The 22,113-nt window shown below is 41.0% G+C and overlaps 1 protein-coding gene across 3 annotated transcripts in view; it reads right to left on the reverse strand.

Annotated features, from left to right (window-relative positions):
• DOCK10 (dedicator of cytokinesis 10) overlaps positions 1-22,113 on the reverse strand; it is a 225,609-nt gene that overhangs the window by 134,842 nt on the left and 68,654 nt on the right. For all 3 annotated transcript variants that reach the window (XM_065410869.1, XM_065410867.1, XM_065410868.1), the window contains one exon: positions 6,729-6,848. In XM_065410869.1, coding sequence (XP_065266941.1) covers positions 6,729-6,848 — 120 coding nt within the window. The remainder of the gene's footprint in view (positions 1-6,728; positions 6,849-22,113) is intronic.

A 22,113-nucleotide genomic window follows, 5' to 3' on the forward strand; every position in this document is an offset into this window, starting at 1 on the left:
TAAAGGTGAGAATTCCTCCCCACAACCTCTGAAGAAAGTCCATTTACCAGACTTTACATGACAATTTGACTCAGAACAAAGCCCTCTGTGCATAATCTAAAAAGAAGAGTTTCTTACTTGCATCTAACTTGTAGTACGCAGCTTCCCCTTCTCTGCTTTGCACATGAGCAATTCTGAAACAGTTGTATGCATTATATGGGCAGGTGCAAACATGATGGGATTCCCCAAACTTTTTCTCAGTTTCATTTGGATGGTTCAGGATGGGACGTAGCAAAACAATTTCTTTCCATTTCTACTCTCATCAGTATCCATAGTTAGCTATTTAGCTCCTTGTGAACAGCTGTGAGGATGTATTTGTCCATTATTTTTATTCTATTGTGTCCGGTTGTGCTTATTACAAATTAATCTTCAGATTTCCCAACTAAGTATCTCTTAGGAGTGCTTCGCCATTATTACCAAAGAACTCGGTCTTATTATTCTAGGCCTATGTACAGTGGAGACTTGCATAAGCTTTCATGAGCGTTAAAGAAATGAAGTGGGGATAGACGGCGGTGCTCAGGATGTTACAATTTTAGGGTTCTATTTTATAACAGTGAAGGTCCCCTCAGTGGTTTATGGCTTCACAACAGGGCAACTATGGAGAAGTCAGTAGTGGAGCTGGCTGAATAATGGATTTTTCAGTTCTCTGGAAATTTCAATTTTGTTTCAGGTCAAACTGAAAATGACATTTTTTCAAAACTATTCAATGAAAATTTAGAAAATTTGAAAAAAAAAGTTCCAGTCAAAATGAACTGTAACATTTTGATAATGTCAAAACAAAACATTTTGTTTGTACCCAAAACCCACTGTTTAGATTATCAGGAATTTTGACAAAAGCAAAGGAAAGGATTCACAAAATGGCCAGACGAGGAGGTGGTGGTGGTGCCGCCTCCTTTTGAGCTTTAGCCCAGTACACGTAGGAGACCCAGGTTCAATTCCCCCTCTGCCTGATGTGGAAAAGGGATTTGAACATGGGTCTCCCACACTGCAAGAGTCTCCTAACCACAAGGCCATGGTATCTTCAGGTATGGGGCTTCTCAGTGTCTCCTCTTGAACCTGGTGCATTTTGCACCAATAATTAAGTAGTCATTGGAGTATGGATTTGAACTGGGGCCTCCCATATTCTAGATGAGTGTCCTAACTACCACGCTGTAAAGACAAACTCATTCTCTTTTGCTGGTCCAACAACTATTTCTTGTCTTCATGAATGACTATGAATTGCCACTCCTTTCCTTTGCTTTTGTCAAAATACACCTGAAAATCTAAATAAAATTTTTCAGGTTGACACTAAACATTTCAATTTTACGAAAACATTTCGACCTTTTTGGTTCGGACAAAACTACTCAGCAAAATCAGCACAAATTTGCAAATGATTTCAGTTGACACCACACTTAATAAAACGTAGGATTTACATAGCTTCTCATCAAGGTGCTGAGCAAAAAGTGGCAAATCTTTATTTCCCCCCATTTTACAAGTAGGGAAATGGCGGCTCAGAGATGCACCATAATTTGCAAAGGTCACACACAGCAATACAATGTCAGAACAAGCAACTGAATGCAGGTCAGCTGACTCCCATACTGGTACTCTATCCACTGCATGCATAACACTGCCTCTCAAGAAGTTTGGACTGTACATAAAGGACTGGAATAAAGCAAATAAAAAAACTGCATGCCTTCAATTACAAGTGGATCGGTGTTGCCAGTTATTCATCTAAGTGGACTTGGCCAAATCTCCTGTTAAAAATTCTCTAAAGTAAAGGAATGCAACAGGTAAATTTAGACAGAACCGGATATGAAGATCTTGTACAATATTATAGTTAACTCTGTTTTTAAAAGCTGCACAGAACTTCCCTTCTCAGAATTAGCTGTGTTTAGACCACTAGCTTCAAACTGTCTTGCCACAAGAGCACTTCCTGTTCAGAGCTTAAACTCTTTTGTTGACTGTTGCTATAGTTCAATGGTTTTAAGACTGATCTGTTACTGCATTTGATCGCAGCAGAGACCCTTTATTTATGATAACAACTGAGTGTGAAGAATAGACACTCATACTTATGACTGCCAGATGCTGGGACTGGATGTTAGGGGATGGATCACTTGATGATTGCCCTGTTCTGATCATTCCCTTTGAAGCACATGGCGCTGACCTTTAGCAGAAGACAGGATACTAGGCAAGATGGACCATTGGTCTGAGACAGTATGGCTGTTCTTATGTTCTGAAGGGTCACTAAAAATGAAGGCCCAGATTTACAGAATTCTGCATTTATAAATGTGTGCCAAATACCATGACTGTGCATACAATTATGGTTTTTAGATGTGCACATTAGGAGCCTAATTGAAGTCAATGAGAATCTTCCTGTTGACTCCAAAAGGACATTGGATCAGACCCCTGCTGCACTACTGCATGTTCATTTTTTAATATGCAATTGCATGCAGAGTTCTGAAATTCTGGCCTAACTAGAGAGTCAAAAGCACACATAATCATTTTAAAATTATCCTCAGAATACACATGCAAATATAATGCTCCGGCTTCTAACAATGATTTTGCGAAACATTCATGTACATGGCTGTCAGCCTCAGATGTTTGGTTAGTAAAAAAAAGCAATTAAATTAAGATTTGTGATCATCTCCCTTTCTAGATTCAGGTGGGACTGTATTTCAGCAGGAAAAGCCAAATTAAAATATTGCTGCTTATTAATAATTGACACAGGGTAACATTTTCAAAAATGAATTAGGAGCCTAAATCCCATTAACTTTCGATGACATTTAGGTTTCTAAGTCCCATTTTCAAAGATGATTTAGGTGCTTTTACTCTACATTTTTCTCATGGTTTTTTTTAAACTCTGAATGAAAGCAACTAGAAATATAGCTTTCAGGCTGATGCACCACAGACGGTCAGAATTGGTTCTAATTGGTCAGAAAACAAAGACCTTTCAAACTGCTAACCACACAAAACGTGTTCAGGTATATTAGGGCTCAGACTCAAACCCACTAAAGAAAAGCAGCTCAATCCTGTTCTCATTTAAGTAAACAGATTTACCATAAATGTTAAGGAAAGCAAGATAGAACAAGCCCATGAAATTAAAAAGACAGGAGAAGATGGAACCTCAGTGATCCCACAGCTTGCAGCACATGATCTGTGGTATAAAAGGGAAAGAATGAGAGATGCAATCTAAAACATTTTAAGGGGAAGCTTCAATATGTGTTTACATAGTGCTTCCCGTACCAATCTAATTTATAGGGTGAAATTCTCTGCTGGTGTAATTCTATTGAAGTCAATGGAGTTACTCCAGCAGAGAATTTTGTTCATTGACATTCCGTAAGGAGGAGCTCTGATACTAATTCCAGTACATTAGCTTCCTTTGCCCTTCTTTTCCCTCCACGCAAAAAAATCACTAATTTCATTTTAAAACAAACAACAAGCTAACTCTAACTGAACACTAAATATCATTTCTATATGAGTGCACATCGCTGCACTGAACATGAACTGCACTATATGTACAGTCTAAGGTTATTGTATATTCTATAAACATCTGCAAAGCTATCACATTATCCTCCTTCAAAACCCTCCTTAAAATTCTCCTTTCCTATGATGCCTTCAAAAAGCTTGAGAACAGTTACGCTGCTGATGTGCTGATTCCATTGCCTATCATGCTGCCCGATACGGTCTCATTTTACCAGGGAAATGGAGCAGGACGGACCATTTTGGAGATGTTATAACAGTGGTAGGCAACCTGCGGCCCATCAGGGTAATCCGCTGGTGGGCCGCGAGACCATTTGTTTACATTGACCGTCCGCAGGCATGGCCGCCCACAGCTCCCAGTGGTCGCAGTTCGCCATTCCCAGCCAATGGGAGCTGTGGGAAGCATCGCGGGCCGGAGGGATGTGCTGGCCACCACTTCCCGCAGCTCCCATTAGCCGGGAACGGCGAACTGCGGCCACTGGGAATTGCGGGCGGACGTGCCTGCAGATGGTCAGTGAAAACAAATGGTCTCGCGGCCCACCAGCGGATTACCCTGATGGGCCACAGGTTGCCCACCAGTGAGTTATAATATCACTAGCATTACCAGTGTGGCATTGGCACAGTGTACATTTCTGTAGTAGACATTTCCACTGCAAGTATTTCACAGCACAGCAGAATGTGTAGTTACCAACTTTCATCCATTCATGCTATCCCAGGTCAGGTGATGAGCACAGCACAAAGTGGAAAGAATGACATGCTTTGTTTGAAGGGGAGATATAGGATATAGGAAATATAGTGGTGGGCAGAAGGTGATTCATTATAAGAGAGATCTGGGACCCATATGAATTAGTAATTTCTAATGACTCTGTAGCAGCACAAGGGCAAAAATGTGGCTCCCTTTGCTCCACTGGAGACATTATGGTCTTTTTTGTGAATGCATTTTAGTAACAGGATATGTTCCATGTTATTGTCTATCAATGGAGAGGAAGGATGGCCCAAAGTAAATTACAGTTTATTATGTATTACGGATCCTGTGTTCAATTCCTTGCTCTTCTACAGACTCATATGTGATCTTAGTCACTCTGTGCCTCAGTGTTTCATCTGTAAAATGGGGACAACAGTACTTACCTATCTCACAGGGGTATCAGTGAGAATAAATGCTCTAAAGATTGTAGAAATACATCCTAAGTTCAGTGGTTCTCAACTAGGGGTCCGGGCCCCCCTGGGAGGCCGTGAGCAGGTTTCAGGGGGGCCGCCAATCAGGGCCAGCATTAGACTTACTGGGGCCCAGAATAGAAGGCCGAAGTCCCACCACATGGGGCTGAAGCTCAGGGCCCTGAGCCCCGCCATCCGGGGCTGAAGCCAAAGCCTGAGCAATGTAGCTTCGCGGGAGCCCCAGTGACATGAGGTCCCAGGCAACTGCCCTGCTTGCTACCCCCTAACATGGGCCATGGAATTTATATGCAGAAAATCAGTTATTGTGGCACAGGTGGGCCATCGAGTTTTTATAGCAAGTTCGGGGCAGTGGCTCAGAAAGAAAAAGGTTGAGAACCCCTGTCCTAAGTTGAAACAAAGGGCCAGATCCTCAGGGAGCTCTCCTGATTGGCTGTACTGTTTTGAAGCATGCAATGGATTTACTTATTATGGATCCATAAATATTATTTTAATACCTGAACAGCTCAGTTAATTATTATGGCTTTGCTTTATTTTGAAAATACACAAACACCCTAATCCACATTAGGTGACTACAAACTAAGCACAAATCAGGGCTGGGCTGAGGATATCTGAGGCCTTGGGGCCACAGAGACTGAAGTACCTCTAATCATCATATTTTAATAATAAGGTCCATAGCTTCCTGGGGCACTATCAGACTGAATAACATTCAGAGCCAGGCTGGTTAAGGAATACAGGTTGGTTAGGTGAGCCAAAATTGGGTGTGTCTGCACACAAATAGTTCCTGCTGCCTGGCAGAGCCAAGCTGAAAATGGCCTATCCTGGAATTCTGTGTGCAGGAGACATTTTGGTGCAGGGAAGTATAGGAATAAAAACAGACACCCTTTAGTTGAGTGGCTGGAGTTTATTCAGTCTACTAAGGAGGTCAAACTGCCCTTGCCCTGGAGATGTAGGCACCGCTACTGCAATTGATTTAGACCGAAATGAAAGGAAACAAGATACCAAGGGAAGGACCCAGATTTGCTGTAGTGACTCAAACCACTGCTCACTCCTGTGCCTGAATGCAACCCAATTGCTTTAGTGCCAAACAAGAGGCATTGGCAGGATGGTCAAGACAGACATGGGGTTTTCAGTTTCTAATATCTGCAAAATAACATATATGATATAGAAATAGCTACAAAAGCTGGACTCCAAAATAAAAAAAAAGGATGAGAACATAATGTAACAGCCAGTTAATATGGTTGAATGCCAGGGACCTAATTCTCCTTTTACTTAGAGGGTTGAACTCTTATCTTCAACTGAGTTGCTCCTGATTTTATGCTGCTTTAAGTGAGAAGAGAATGGAGTTCGAGAACAGACTAGTCTTGACCAGCTAAAAAAAAAATGAACTTTTGCACAATAGACGCTCAGAATGGTGTAAAAAGGATTCAGGAATTAATCATAAAATGGGATATGCATTCCGCATTGTTTAACTTTGTTCCTTTATCCCATTATAAACACAAGCACATTAACACAGTGCACAGGAAGAAAAGAAATATGTCCATTTAGAAATACAAACAAACAACAAATTAGATTATGTAGGATAGTGGCAGTGCTATGAGCTGGCAGCAACCTAGTACGGCAGTCACCTCATGGTTTAAATATATGTCACATAGGTGACATTTGCTCTCTAGCTGAAGGCTAACATCAGCGTTCCTTGGCTGTTTGATTTCAATAACCAAACGTTAATTGAGACAGAGTAAGTGAGATTCCAAAGTAAACGATGATTTGTTATTTGTATAATGGTAGCACTAGAGACTCGCTGCCCATTACGCTGGTCACTGTCTAAGTCACAGTAAATCTCCTGAACTCTTGAGATATCTATGACGATCACTAAGGATTTGCACTGTGTCTGCTCTTGGAGTGGGAGGTGTGCAGCAGGAAGAGAGAAGGGAGTAAAAAGTTGCCCCAAAATAAAAGATATATGGACCAGTTAGGAGCCTCTTCTGTGACATTTGACCTTTCCGCCATGTCTACAGATTAAAAACTGTAAATAAAACACATTTTATTGTACTTACTGAAAAGTCATCGTTAGGAAACGTAACGAGATCTTTAAGAGGGTCGTCCCCAATATTTCTTTCAATCTCTGTGATGACAGTTTCATAATCCAAGGGCTCCAAAAGTTTGGGTTTCTCCTGCTGTGGAATAAGAAAGTACAATATTATGTCTCGACTCTCATACTCTCCCTGAATTCATAAACTGAACTGGGTCTCATTTTCCAATACTCTTTGGACATTGAAGTATTAATGAGTTTTGTTATGTTCAGAAAGAGCACAATGCTACTGAACTGAGAATATCCATGTCAATACAGTACAAGTGAGCCAGGCAGGCCACTCAGAAAGTTCATTTTCATCCTGATCATTTCCCGATAACCAATATGCCCTGGAGTTAACAGCACTGTGCAGACATCATCACAGCACCCTGTGGCATCATGATAATGTACTCATTACGCTCAGAAATTTTCTTTATTTTAATACAAACCATTAGAACTGCATATGGACAATATTATTTTGAGTGAATCAGCTGCAGAATGAATGACCTACTTTAATTTCAGTTGTTTCCATTAGCCGAGTGCTGATTCACTCCCTTGCTCTCTTGTGCTTTGCCACTTCTTAAATGCTGGTCGCTTGCTAGCAATAAAAGTACCACTGCACAGTTTTACTTGGCAATGATCTAGTTCCTCTGTCAGGATAAACTATTTGGCATTCAGCCCCATAGTTTCTCCTGTCAGGAACTGGATTATTCCCTCGTAAACATACCATCATAATAGTGCTATTATTGCCCAAGTGAGGGGTTAGTATAGAAAAATTCTCAGTGGAAACAGCCAAGAGGTGAATTCATAGTGCCTCAATATACAGTACAAAAATAGAGATGGAAGACCCCACATACCGTGCACACTTTCAAAAATAAAAACCTCACAGGTCAGACAGAGTGAGAGAAACCATCTGTCTCATTCTAAGAGTCTTTTTGTAAGTATCAAAGAGACTAAGATGGGGAGGAGAAAAGAAAATGACAGAGAGGAAGAGAAAGTAGGGAGGAGTGAGACAGAAGGAGACAGCCACACAGAAGCATGTACTTTGCGCAGAAAAAGTTCATGCAACATAGTGGTTGCCATTAAAAAGTCACCATTTACCCACAGTTATCACACTATGCTATCCAAGGTACTGCAGTATTTCCTTGTCTTCAGACCAGGATGTAACCATGGAGTCTCATAAAGGGACCTATCAAACAGGTTTCTCCAACACAGCATTTATCACTTTGGACTATGGGTCTCCCTCTGTTCTTTGAACCTGCTTCATACATTTAACAGTTACAGTTATCCCAGAAATTCCTCCTCAGCGCCTAGCTGTACCTCCCCCTCCCCCATTTGTTAAATTGGATTCTTCTCTAGCTTTCAGAAAGACCCCTGGAAAACTCAACTAAATAACAATAGCATACTGTACAAAAGAGTGTTATACACTGGGATCTACCCTAGCAGAGAACCAAATTGTTGAATGGTTGATAGTGGAAACCCAATTTACAGGTAGGGAAATTCTCACTTTTTATTCCTGATCAAGTAGTTGTCTATGTAGTGCCCACTGACTTGGGAGGGAAAGACCTTTCCAAAGCAATAGCGCTCAGCACCCACCATTCAAGCGCAGCACCTGCTGAGGGTAAGAAGTCAAAGCTGTAGTGCCTTATAAAGATATGTAAAGAACATCACCTGGCAATTCTAAACAACACTTCTGCAAAAGCCCTTTCTCTCTCAGCATTTGATGTGACCAAAGAAGAGGGGTCCATGAATGTTGCTGGGAGTGGGATCATAAGGCATTATATGAGAAAACAATACAGGACTTTATCTACCTTGGCATGGAGGATACAGAAACTTTTGACCTTTCTTTGAGGCTGCAAGGCCATTTATGAGAAATCTGAATGCATGAAGCCTACATCAATAGAACTAAAAGGCTCCTACGCCACATCCAAACTGTGCTAAACTCTCTCCTCGAAGGATTAGGACATGGGCAAAATCTTGGTGGGGAAATTTCCTGAGTGAGATGACAGGAAGACTGACGTGCGAATAAACCCTAGTACTGTTCAGAGTACTGCTTCATAGGAGAGGGAATCTCCAACTCCCCTGGCCAAAGGCCATTTTAAAAGAGGGGGCGTCTAGGTGACAATTGGTTATAGGCTCAAAATTAAGGGAAAAAGCTTTATAACTAAATTTAGACTCCATGGCAGGACTAGGGAATCAAATGTTAATTTTAGATAAGATATTTGACAAAGGGTTGGGACTTCAGTATCAACCCATTCATTTTCCTTTGGACTGTCTCAATGGCAGAAATTTGTCCCTCGAGAGTACTACCTGACAACACAAAACCCACCTCTGCTAAAAGAGCTCTAAGATCCAAGTGATTTTAGCTGTCTTGGTGTGATGTTTCTGTCTAAACACATCAATCACCCACATGCTATTATAGGCGTTGGAAGTGACTGGACAGAGAGTCAGCTGGCAGATGTAGTACAGCTGCACAGGGAGAAAAAGTCATGAAAGCAGATGATTGGTCTGTCAAGCAAGTTCAAACTACACGAGGAACCTCATTGGTCCAGATGTTAAATGAGCTGGGACAGAAATTGTATTGGGGTGATCGCTGGTAACCGCTGACTTTCTAATGCATCCCTGTATGGTGGGCTGCTCTCAATCTGCATTCTCTCTTCTTTTCTCTGTCACACCAATCCCCCAAATGGCTTTTTGCTTCATACCTTCTCCTCCACCTTTCCTTATTTTCCTCTTTTATGTCTTCTCTCCTGGCAAAAGTAAAACACTTAACTTTTCTCTTAGATGTTCCCAAGTCCTGTTCTGTAAGGTTGTGATCAACCTAGTGACTTCAGTGAGTGATACAGTATATCAGGCCCTAAATCTCTCTGATGCATAGCTTCTTGCACTCAAACATCAACAATTAATTTGAAAATATCACATTGATAGAAGGTGTGTGCTGATCACCTCATGTCATCGGCCAAAGCAGCACAACTGGCTCCCACTCCCATCTCACCACTGAGGGCAGTTTGAGAGTTCCTTTCCAGTTATGGTAGCTCATCTGTACATCAGTATTACCAACCCCAAGTGTTCAACAATCACAAGTCGGCCTCTCCAAAATTAAGATGGACTTAAAAATCATGATTTTTAAAAAAAATCTGTCCTTTTTGTTTGCTTTGATTTTGTGCCTTTAGGATTCACTTTTCTCTGCAATTACAAGGACTAGAAACTTTTTAAAGATTCTCACATAAACACATGACACCAGGAGCTGGAGCTTTAAGAAAACATTAACTATTATGACACTCACGATAATATCGTGAGAGTTGACAACAATGGCTCTTCACCACAAGTCTAGTGTATAGAGTTATCTTATAAATTACAGCTCATGAGACTGTAAGGACAAATTTTCTAGTATTCAAATCACTGGGGAAGAGCCAATATGAATCTGAAGGAGGATTACACATAAGTGCTGGGTTGGAGATTTTTGGTACAAAGTTTTCAATTCTTGTCATACAATCCCCTCACCCTTTTTTTTAATTGGCATAAGGCATCTAAGATATAAAGAAGAAATAAGGTGTAACCAGCAGTGATGACTAAAAAAGGAAAGCTAAAGTAAAAGTGCTATCTGAATCGTGATGGAGAGATGTCTCATGATGTATTATTTTTTTCCTGTTTGATGGTTTTGCGAACATGCAGACTGACTTTTCTCCAGAACATTTATACTAGTGTGACAGGAATCACCTCTCTCCCCAACCCTACACTATCTCAAGATATTGAGGCCCCCAACCTATTGAAATTATTGAGAATTTTTTGCATTAGGGCTACGTGACAACTTCTAGCTCCCTTAGGTTTGCCACACACTGATACTATGGGATGTTGCATTCCAATCTCCCTGTATGTGGACATGTCAGGCAATATGAATGTGCAGATCAGGTAAATATGTGCCAAATCCTACCCTCCATGCCAATAATCTGAAGAATGACCAAGACCCTATTTGGATTTCAACTCACAGAGCTTCTTATAAATCAAACTGGGAGTGAGTAGAGTTTGACTATTCATTTCATGATTTAGGCAAAGGGCTTTCCTAAGCTACCAATGCACTGAGATGAGCAGAGGAATTCCACAGATGTCAGGCCATTCTCACAAAACTCAGTGTGCTTTGTGATATTCTCCAGTTCTCTATCCAACTAAAGAGCACCCTGTCTCTTGGGGAGCTACAAAACATCTGAAAATTCCTGTGAGGTTGGAAATGGATGATGAGATCTACTCCTGTCCCTTAAAAGTGGAGCCTCAAACTCTTAGACTTTAAGGTCAGAAGGGACCATTATGATTGTCTAGTCCAGTAGCTCTCAAACTTTTTTACTGGTGACCCCTTTCACATAGCAAGCCTCTGAGTGCTTAAATTATAAATTAAAAACACATTTTAATATATTTAACACCATTATAAATGCTGGAGGCAAAGCAGGCTTTGGGGTGGAGGTTGATAGCTCGCGACCCCCCATGTAATAACCTTGAGACCCCCTCAGGGGTTCCGACCCCCAGTTTGAGAAGCCCTGGTCTAGTCTGACCTCCTGCACAACGCAGGCCACAGAATCTCACCCACCCACTCCTGTAATAAACCTCTAACCTATGTCTGAGCTATTGAAGTCCTCAACTTGTGGTTTAAAGACTTCAAGGTGCAGAGAATCCTCCAGCAAGTGACCTGTGCCCCACGCTGCAGAGGAAGTTGAAAAATCCCCAGGGCCTCTGCCAATCTGCCCTGGAGGAAAATTCCTTCCCGACCCCAAATATGGTGATCAGCTAAACCCTGAGCATGTGGGCAAGACTCACCAGCCAGCACCCAGGAAAGAATTCTCTGTAGTAACTCAGATCCCACCCCATCTAACATCCAATCACAGGCCATTGGGCATATTTACCGCTAATAGTCAAAGACCAATTAATTGCCAAAATTAGGCTATCCAATCATACCATCCCCTCCATAAACTTATCAAGCTTAGTCTTGAAGCCAGATATGTCTTTTGTCCCCACTGCTCCCCTTGGAAGGCTGTTCCAGAACTTCACAGAGATCACACACTGGGGCCACTCTGCAGCTCAAGGAGAGGAATGTAGATGCCATATTGGCCCCTCCTTCCTCCTCAGAAACTGAAAAGTGCTCAGACTAGAAGATCCTCTCATGCTAGGATCCTGGAGCACCATCACAATCAACATTCCAACTTGCTTTCTCTTTGCTCTGACACATTTTAGGGCATTTAGATGCTAAAAAGATGGGTGTTGTAGAAAACCCTAAAGCGTAAAGAGAGGGAGGGAGAGATTTCAACAGATCTTCTTCAACAGAGAGTATTATTTGGCAGAGGATCTTTAACTGAAGTCAGCAGAGATCTTCAGATGAAGTTTTAGGGATCAAAATCTAATTCATTCACATACTTTGGTATCAGTGCAGCAACATGATATTACAAAATACCAATATGAAGTATAAATGCACCACAATTTCATGATGTAGAGTCACCACACAACAGCATGATATACTGTCACAAGGCATCATGACATGTTGTCTACACAATATGTCATGACATCCCATCATAGTACTGTAGCCTAGCATAAGACAGAAAATGAAAATACAGTTGTCCTTCATTCAACTTTTATAAAATACTGATTCTTTGTATTATTGGTTCAGACTTTGGTGGCAGAGAATTGGATGTTAAATAGTGATTTATTTTTTTCCCTTGATTTGTTTTTTTAATTTTCATGATGACTTTCTTTTCTACAGTTTTTTTAATGCACAATAACATTAGGAGGAAGGGGTGAAAAACAAAAGATTACATTAATTATTCTTTGATTTCCAGGCTTTAACCCAAAGCTCTCTGATGAATGAAGTTAGACTCAACAATGTCAACTGCTGTTTTCAATAATTGCTAGCAGACTATTCGGTGCAGCACTTAAATATTTATGCTGATGTTTCCCCAACAATATACACTGCAATAAGCAGGAACAAATGTTATCTTTTTTTCCCTACCATGAAATTATAACAAGAATGTATAAAAGATGCATCACTATATTTTGAGGATCATGGACAGCATATGCTATTTATAATTGCGAAGAAACCCTATTAGTATTTCTGATGATGCAAAATAATCCATTCTCTTCAACACACTGGTTTATTCCTCTCTCTTACTCTACCTGCTTTAGAGATAATTCTGTCCATCTGAAATTCCTGACGTCAAAGCTTCAGTGTGTAATAAGCTCATGAGCTCCTTCTGTACTGATCCCTGCACCTTGAAATATTAAGATCTCTGTGTTCTCATTAATGTTAAGACTGTGCAATGTAAATACCAACTCTACTCTCTATATCAGTGGTTCTCAACTAGGGGTATGCATACCCCTAAAGATATACAGACGTCTTCCAGAGGGCACATCAACTCATCTAGATATTTGCTTAGTTTTACAACAAGCTACATGAAAAGGCCTAGCAAAGTCAGTACAAACTAAAATTTCATACAATGACTTGTTTATACTGCTCTATCTACTATAGTCTGAGATGTAAATACAATATTTATATTCTAATTGATTTATTTTATCATTACATGGTAAAAATGAGAAAGTAAGCAATTTTTCAGTAACAGTGTGCCATGACACTTTTGTATTTTTGTATTTCAAGTAGTTTTTAAGGAAGGTGTAACTTGGCGGTACGCAAGACAAATCAGACTCCGGAAAGGGGTACAATCGTCTGGAGAGGTTGAGAGCCACTGCTCTATATAGTCAACATTTAAGATTTGGCAAAACTTAGCACTGATGCATTTTGCATTTCTGATGGGAAATCCTGGCTGTTTTAGTTAGTAGTATATCTTTAGATGAAGGGGACTGACTGCTCAAGTTTTCTTGTCATGTGCAAAGAATCTTGTTGTAAGAATGTTAGGATTAGTGTGTTTCTCCCCACCACTGCTGGCAGAGAGATCTGTAATGGAGCAGGGCTGATTTACAGCTTTAACCACCAAAAGATGGTCTCTCCTGAATTTAACTTGTCTGTTTCTTTTGGAAATGGACCAATTAGACAATCTTGCCGCCAAGACTGTATTACTTGGAATTAGATTTTTATAGTGCTTTTTATTTTCTCTATCTCAAATGAGAAATGAATTATAGTAGCTGTGCTGGAATGATTATGTGAATATAAAAGAGGCACTCACCAGCACCCTACCTACTATAATAACTACTTACGACAGCACCTTTTACTATCCAGAGAAAGTGTGTTGTTGAGCACAATGGAGTCTTCCATACCCTTTCTGAATAGTGTCGAGAGATCTATAGTGTGCACCTGGGCCAATACCAGCAATAGATAATTTCCATTTAATTTCACAAATGTAAACCAGCCCATAACTTTTCCACCAGTGATGTATTGCTTCATCAGCATTGAGCAAAATCCCACCTCCTACAATGAGATCTAAACCCATAATCTTCTCTTCCAGATGGAATGGTGTTACTTTCCCAGCAATAATGACCCAAAATATCCACATAATTGATTTTACAGAAGCAGATTTGGTACATGGCTTGTCTAAGGCTACAGGAACATTGTGTGTTGATTCTGGTACCAATTTTTTCTTCATAATTGTGGGACAAAATGATTTGTAAACCATCTTCTTGAAGAAGTTTCTCTGTGAATGCTAGAGAAATGATGTCAATGAGACTGCTAGTCTCTCGAGAGTCCTTCCAGGCAATGTTCTAATCCTAAAAAACAAACTGAATCCCAGCTTCTGGTACCAACCAAAATATAATATAATACAATTCTATTACTGTCTATCATTTTAACTGTTATATTATTATTTTTCATAGATACTATTTAATTTATCCAAAAGCTATAGGTCTGTATTCTCTTTTAGAGGCTTCATGCAAGAAAGGCAGAAAATCACCTGAAGTTTAAGTGACATAGATGCAGGGGGTAAAGAATTTAAGCAGGTGGAACATTATTACCCACACTGGAATATGCTCAGGACTCCAGGGTTGACCCTGTCTGCTCATGAAAAGTGCCATGAGATTTTTGGTATCAGAGGGGTAGCCGTGTTAGTCTGAATCTGTAAAAAGCAACAGAGGGTCCTGTGGCACCTTTAAGGCTAACAGAAGTATTGGGAGCATAAGCTTTCGTGGGTAAGAACCTCACTTCTTCAGATGCAAGTACACTTGCATCTGAAGAAGTGAGGTTCTTACCCACGAAAGCTTATGCTCCCAATACTTCTGTTAGTCTTAAAGGTGCCACAGGACCCTCTGTTGCTTTATGAGATTTTTGGATGACCAAAAGAGCCAGGACCTTAATTTTATATCTCATTCAAAATGTGGTGTCTAAAAAACAGTTCATCCTAACACCATGCTGAAACACTAAAACAATACTGACTTGCAGGGAAAAGGGCCATTTACAGAAATATCACTCCCTCAAGCACTGTGCTTTTTCTTGGTCTCCCACCCAAGTACTGACCAGGACCAATCCTGCTCAACTTCTAAGAGCTAATGAAATCCCTGCCCTAGGTGACATGGCTGCAGAATGCTTCAACTATTCTTGCACTGTAACCTGAGCACTAGATTTTTTTTGGTAATCAAGTAGTGTATGTAGCACATTATACAGTTTCACATTTCTGACCACATTGTCTACCTGGATATATACATAGTTAATATTATGCCACCAGGGTGGGCCTATTTATATTAAATACACCTCTACCTCGATATAACGCTGTCCTCAGGAGCCAAAAAAATCTTACCGCGTTATAGGTGAAACCGCATTATATCGAACTTGCTTTGATCCACCAGAGTGCGCAGCCCCACCTCCCCGGAGCGCTGCTTTACTGCATTATATCCGAATTCGTGTTATATCGGGGTAGAGGTGTATCCCTTTGCCAATCTTGCTACAGTTGAAGCTAGTAAGTATTTTTAACTCCATGATTTCTGTAAATTTGGGATAGGACTGAATTTTAATCCTGGCCTTAGCATCATTCACTGTAAGTATTCCACAACAACTACATGGCACCACCAGGCTTGACAGTCATGGATGCTGGGGCATATCCAAATGGATGACAGTGAAGTCATGTAGTAGCTGAGGTGGCCACATAGTTGTCACCCAACTCACCTTGCCTTCTACAAGGGCAGAATAATGTGACTGCACAACCTGTATATCAAATACAGTATAACAACTTGGTCCTGGGAGGTGATGCCTCCTAAACTTGCGTATGGTAGCACAAGAGTGTGCATGTGCTTGTGTGGGTTCCTCCCAACTTGAGAGACAGTCAGCAAGAGTGGGACTGAATGGGCAGGATGGCCGCTTATGGCTGACAACCCCGAAGTGGAATTTGCATCCAGGAAGTGGAGACAGTGCTACCAAATGGGGATTAAGGTTTCCCCAACACTCCACCTAATGGTGTTTGAGCTAGAAGTAGCAGAGAGCCCCCCACCAATATTCAAACCCTCTCTCACACCAGGCAGTTGACATCCTTCTCTTCCCTCCCACACATTCCCATCTTGTTGTGGCTACCACTGAAGTAGTCCTGGGGCTACAGTCAGGGCTGGATTTATACCTTACACACACCTAGGCACAGCATCTTCAGAGCTCCCCCCCGCCTACAGATGACCTTCATGTTTTCCATAAAAAATGAAATGAAAAGATTTACGAACGATAATTTAAATACAGTAGAACCTCAAAGATACGAACACCAGAGTTACAGACTTACACGTCAATCAGACACCCTGTAGAACCCTGTAAGTCCTCAATCAGAGAACAGCACATGCACACACACAAACACACAAAGCAAATACTGTACTGCCTTGGGGCTAAAGCTTCAGCCACGGGGGATTGGGGCTCAGGACTTTAGATAGGGGGAGCACTGGAGCTCTGGGCTTCAGCCCCGTGGATCCACTCCCGGTTTCAGCCCCACGGGGGGGCTCTTGGGCTTGGGGATTCAGCCCTGCAGCTCTGTTCCCGCCTTCAGCCCTGGGGGGGGGGGTGCGCCGGGGCTCAGGGATTTAGCTACAGTGGGAGCGCTGGTTTCAGCCCCAGCGCTCCCCCCGTAGCTAAAGCCTCGAGCCCTTGGGTCCCCCCCACACTGAAGCAGGGAGCAGAGTCGTGGAGAATCCCAGCGGCGCTCCCCCCAGATTTAAAGTGCTGAGCCCCAGTGCTCCCATGGGGCAGAAGCCGTGAGCCCCCAGCCGAAAGCTTTGGCACCCTGAGAATCAGAAGCCCCAACTTCCCCCACACCCGCAGCCTGACGCCCCAACCCTGCGGCTGCAACCCCAACCCCCTGTGTGGCTGAACTCTTCTTCAGAGTTATGGAATATTTCAGAGTTATGGACAACCTCCATTCCCGAGATGTTCTACTGTATTAACTTTTAAACTTTTAACCTACTTTTAACTTTTAGGTGCCCCTAGAATGCCAGGCCCCTAGGCACATGCCTACTGTGCCTAATTGGAAATCCGGCTCTGGCTACAGTCACTTTTGCATCTCAAGCAGTGGAAGAGAAAGCCAGTTTCCATGAAGGCTACTCACAGGACTGGGAGGGAGGCAGGAAGTTCCTATACAGAACTGTAGCGTGTTCCCTCTTCATTCTTTATATACTGGGTCTAACCATCCTTATGCTGCTTCAGCCTGGTGCACAGCCATTTAATGCAGACATCTATGGCTATCAAACTCTTTACCATTACATATTGTAACCTTGTTCAGGATGTGGTTCATAGTAGTGAAGTTCAATTCTAGAGAGAGTACAGGAAACCTAAACAATGTCTTGTTGTGGTGTTCAACAATGTAAAAAAAAAAAACATCTATCTTCCTTGGGACTTGGGCCTGCATCCTCTATTCAGGCAAAATTCCTATTGAAGTCTATGGAAGATTTGCCTGACCTAATGAAAAGGATCATGCTTGTATTGTGCAAATTAACTTTGGAGGAGATGGATTGTAACTGCTCATCGCTGTAATTACTGTAGTTCTGTAGCTCCAAACCAATGTTTGTCTACTGTGTTGATGGAAGCTGACATAATGAACTTCAGAGAAGCAGATACTTGCAAAACTGAAAACACTATCTTGACAAGCATACGGATGACTAGTTCAGGCCATTTTGATTTTGAAAGGTGTGGTCTCCTGTAGCTTTCGGGGATTTCAGTGACACAAAGCCAGAAAACTTTTCCAGGGATCATGAAGGATGCTTCAGCCTGTGCTTAACTTTAAGCATATAGTGAAATCCTGCTTTGGTATTTAAAATTACATGCATGCCTAAGTGCTTTCCTGCATCAGGGCTATATATCTGTATGTAAATCCCATATGGCTAGCACGTGACAAGTCTACAATGTCTGAATACTATCTATAATTCTACCTAATGTCTACAATTAGGCAGAATTACAGATAAGGTTTGGAAGAATACTCATAAGAACAAGAAAATTAATTGTTTGGCCCACTTTACACAGTAGGTGGAAGTTTAGCTCTAAACACTTTGGGGAAAAGGATAAATAAATCTCATACAATAAACCAATTGCTGGAATTACCATTACTATACAAGTGTCATTATGATCCCTGAACATATTGGTGAAATTTTTAATTTAATTAATTAAAAATGTAGACTTTTTTTTATTCTTCAATTTAAAATGCTGCTAGCGGGTTTCTAAATTGTAAATATTTCACAGGCGTTGACTAAATACTTGTTCGTAGGTAACTTAGGGTGAAAAAAGTCTTTTCAGTATCCTAGGGTTTATAGTTTTATTTACACAAAACATCCCTTGGCTCCAAACAGCTGCTCCATTTGTTCTCCCTTTATATGACACTAATCAGAACGGAATATAACAACACTGGCAAAATGTTTTCTTTTAAAGCCATCACGTTAATTTCAACCTCAAAGCAATTATGCAGAGGTGACAGAATCCCAGGATGAAATTCACTTCACCTTCGTAGAGTCTGAACACTTGGGTTGTATGTAGGGGAGAGGTGGCAGGTTTGAGAGGGGAATATCAAACCCCTGGCCTGGGCCAGAAAATTGGGCTGCAGCGGAGCTGCCTCATAGCAACTACTTCATGCTGTGGAGGGAGGTGTATCTCTGCCTTCCCTATGGATCATAGACAGGGACTCTGCATTAGCCCTGATTAAGCGATTGTGTAAGGGTTGTTTGACAACATGCTGAAGAGATTCACAATTATATGGATCCACTGTCTCACATAGGAATTAAAGTGGTAGTGGTCCACTGGGCCTGCTGGCAGGTTGGGGTGGTGAATTCTATCAGTGGTTTCAGCACAAAGTTCATTTAAACAGGCATTTTGGAGGTAGTGTAAATTTCACCCATATAATACTTGGAGAATTTACATTAATGATGTCTGCAAAAGCTTAAGAAAGGCTGTCTTGGAACAACAACTTTGCTGAGTTACGAAATGGCATGGCCAACTAATAACACTGCAAGTATTTTAAATCTGTGTTACGGCTAAATAGAACACATTTCTGTTATTTGCATTTGATCAGGACACACAAGAGAAGTACGACATACACATCTAAATGGATTTAAAGCAGCATGCCACAAATGTAGTTTATTTTTAATATTAAGGATACATGTTGGCCACCAGGCATTAATTGGGTCCAGCATGGGGTTGAACAGTCTGATGTCATACAACCAAGGAATGGGAGTTAGCTCCCTTACCCAAATCCCAACTTCTGATTCAGCTTCACCCTGCCACCCTCCCACTGCATGGGGAAATGAGGGTACAGAAGAGGAAGACCTCAGTTTTTGAAGACTTAAGACCTCCTCTCACCCCACAGGCTGACAGGGTCCATCCATCCCTCTTGGGACTGTGATCAAGTTCACCCCAGAAGCTGGCCTTTTGATCTGCACTGGACACCAGCACAAGTTGCTAAAATATTTACTTAAATAAGGATCCCTTCCTATTTTATTATATTATTTTACCCAGCTCTGACAACTAAGCCCCATAGGGCAAAGCAGGAAGGGCAACTTGCACCAGCAGAATGGCTATGGGCCCACAAATGCCAAATGGCTCTCTACCTCCCCTGGAATTGGCCAATGGGTATTTTGGGGCAGTGGAGTCTGCTCCAGTCTACCTCTCCCCAGCTCCATCTATGGATATTTTCCACCTGTATTCTGGGCAAGGAGAAAAGGGAGTGAGGGCTCTGGTGCAAGAGAACATGACTCACTCCAACCAGGACCCCAGGAGTGGTCGTTCCTCTGCCAGTCCAATCTAGCACACCTCCTCCACTAAGAAAGGAAGTGGCGTGCGCACTACAAATTGTAATACATAGCATTTGGACTAAGAGATGGCATGTCTGTGAATGTGTTCAACACTGCCAATCTGAAATATTCCAACATCAAGAATGAGGCCTCTAAAATCATGAGATTTTTTTAAATGGATTCTTTTTATTTTTGAGCCTTACGGTACACTTGGACTACGATTTCCAGTGTATGTCCAGGAGGGCTAGAAACTTCTTTTTTTATATTTTTCTTTTCTTAAATGAAAGCTGCGAGTCTTACAACATCAAATGAGTTCATAAGTTGAAGCTTTAATCAAAACACCAAATATCATGAGTTTCATGATAAAAATCACAATTTGTGGCCACAGAATATGTTTTGGCATGGGTAGGTTTTAAATTTTCCTTTAGTTTTGATCTGGGACATTATAAAACTACTGCTAAATAGTCCTTTCAAATACTGTGCCATCTTATAAATCTCTGTAATCAAAAGCAAAAATACACATAGCACAAATTCTTACATCCACTCTAAATATTTTGCAAATATTCTTTAGAGATTGTTCTGTTTGATTTCTATGCTGTATTTAATAATGTCATTGTCATACAACGGAGATCTCTCTTCTTTCTTCTATCTATTCTGCAGTCAGTTACAATATAGTCAATTATATCTACTTTTCATGCAGTATATCTCAATAAATAATTATATTTTAGTATGTTTTTCTACATTCTATCAAGGATTCATTTGTAAAAGTGATCACTGGCTATACAGATGTCTTAACAGCCCAGACAGATATACTGGGCTTGTTTCTGCCCTCACGCTGATGTTCATCAGGAGCATCTCCAGTGAAATTAATAGTTACACCACTGTAAACGGGAACAGAACCAGGCCAACTATAGTGAACTTATCCAAAATCTACAGACATTCTAAATCATTCAGAGATAATTAAAGTATTTACAAAATAGTTTCTGGCAGATATTAGACAACCCGTTACAGCAAACACAGAGCCTGTATACCCCTAATTGCTTCCTGTGAGGTGCTGAGCTCACTGCCTTCACTACTTGGATCCATAGCATCCTGACACACTGAGGATATCTGCAGCTACTCTGCAAAGAGCAACTACTGATTGACAGCAAAAATGCCCTTGGCACAAGAATCTGTGCGCTCCAGTTATGAAATACTGGGTGGAAAGACCGGCTGCAAACAGCAGAAGTAAATCTGAGGGAACCCATGTTTTGCTACTCGCCTAGGGGCTAAACAAACTATGGAGAAATACACTAGCAGAATAATATGTGACAGTGGTTCCATCTTAGTGTAACCTGAAGTTAAAAAGAACACAGTTCAGAGCAAATGCCAGGCTTTGTTAAAAAATCCCACTTAAATGAACACAGAAATTACAACAGCCAGTCACCTAAAGGAAAATGTAATAAGAATGTCTGAATGTCTGATTGAAACCGATGCTATGTACTGCTTCCGGATAACCCTTTAGTACTCTAAGTCCCTTTTCCTTCAGAATGGCTAGATGCACAATTCAAAGGATACTGTTTTTATCATCTTCTAGAAATCACTATTTAGACTTTTAAGGGCCAGAACTTCAGTTGCTGTACATCAGTGTGGCACCATTAAAAATCAAAAGAATTAGGACAATTTACACTAGCTGAGGATCTAGCTCCAAGTGTGAACAAGTATTAGCAAATGTACTTACATCCATTTAAAAACAATGTGTTTACTTTCACTACTTCTATTATACTGTAGTTTATCACTAGCAAGCTTGTGATCCTATTTTCCTTTAGGCCTGATGCTGCATTAGTGGTCATTATTCACATACATTAGGATTTGCAGGATGAGGCCAAAAGTCCTCTTAGCCTAGGATTTTATGTGATAAATCATGCAACAATGTCCTGAATCCATCAAAGTCTTATTGACTTCAATGGGACCAAGACTAGGCTGTTATTATAAAGCGACAAGGTACTATGAAGCTTAAATGTTGAGATCTATAAGCTATGAGAAATGCAGATTGACTATAAAAGGTTGACAAAAGGTATGAAATTTTAGATTTCCCTTTATATGCTGTCAGAACAAAACAAGAGAGAGAATAATAACCATTAGCAAAGGCTAAAAGGAATAGTACATTCTAAATGCTTCAGTTTTCAAATTTTTCCAAAAAAACACAAGTTTATTTCATATGCCAC

Source organism: Emys orbicularis, chromosome 9, assembly GCF_028017835.1.
Source record: "Emys orbicularis isolate rEmyOrb1 chromosome 9, rEmyOrb1.hap1, whole genome shotgun sequence".
In the NCBI taxonomy this organism is placed as follows: Eukaryota; Metazoa; Chordata; order Testudines; family Emydidae; genus Emys; species Emys orbicularis.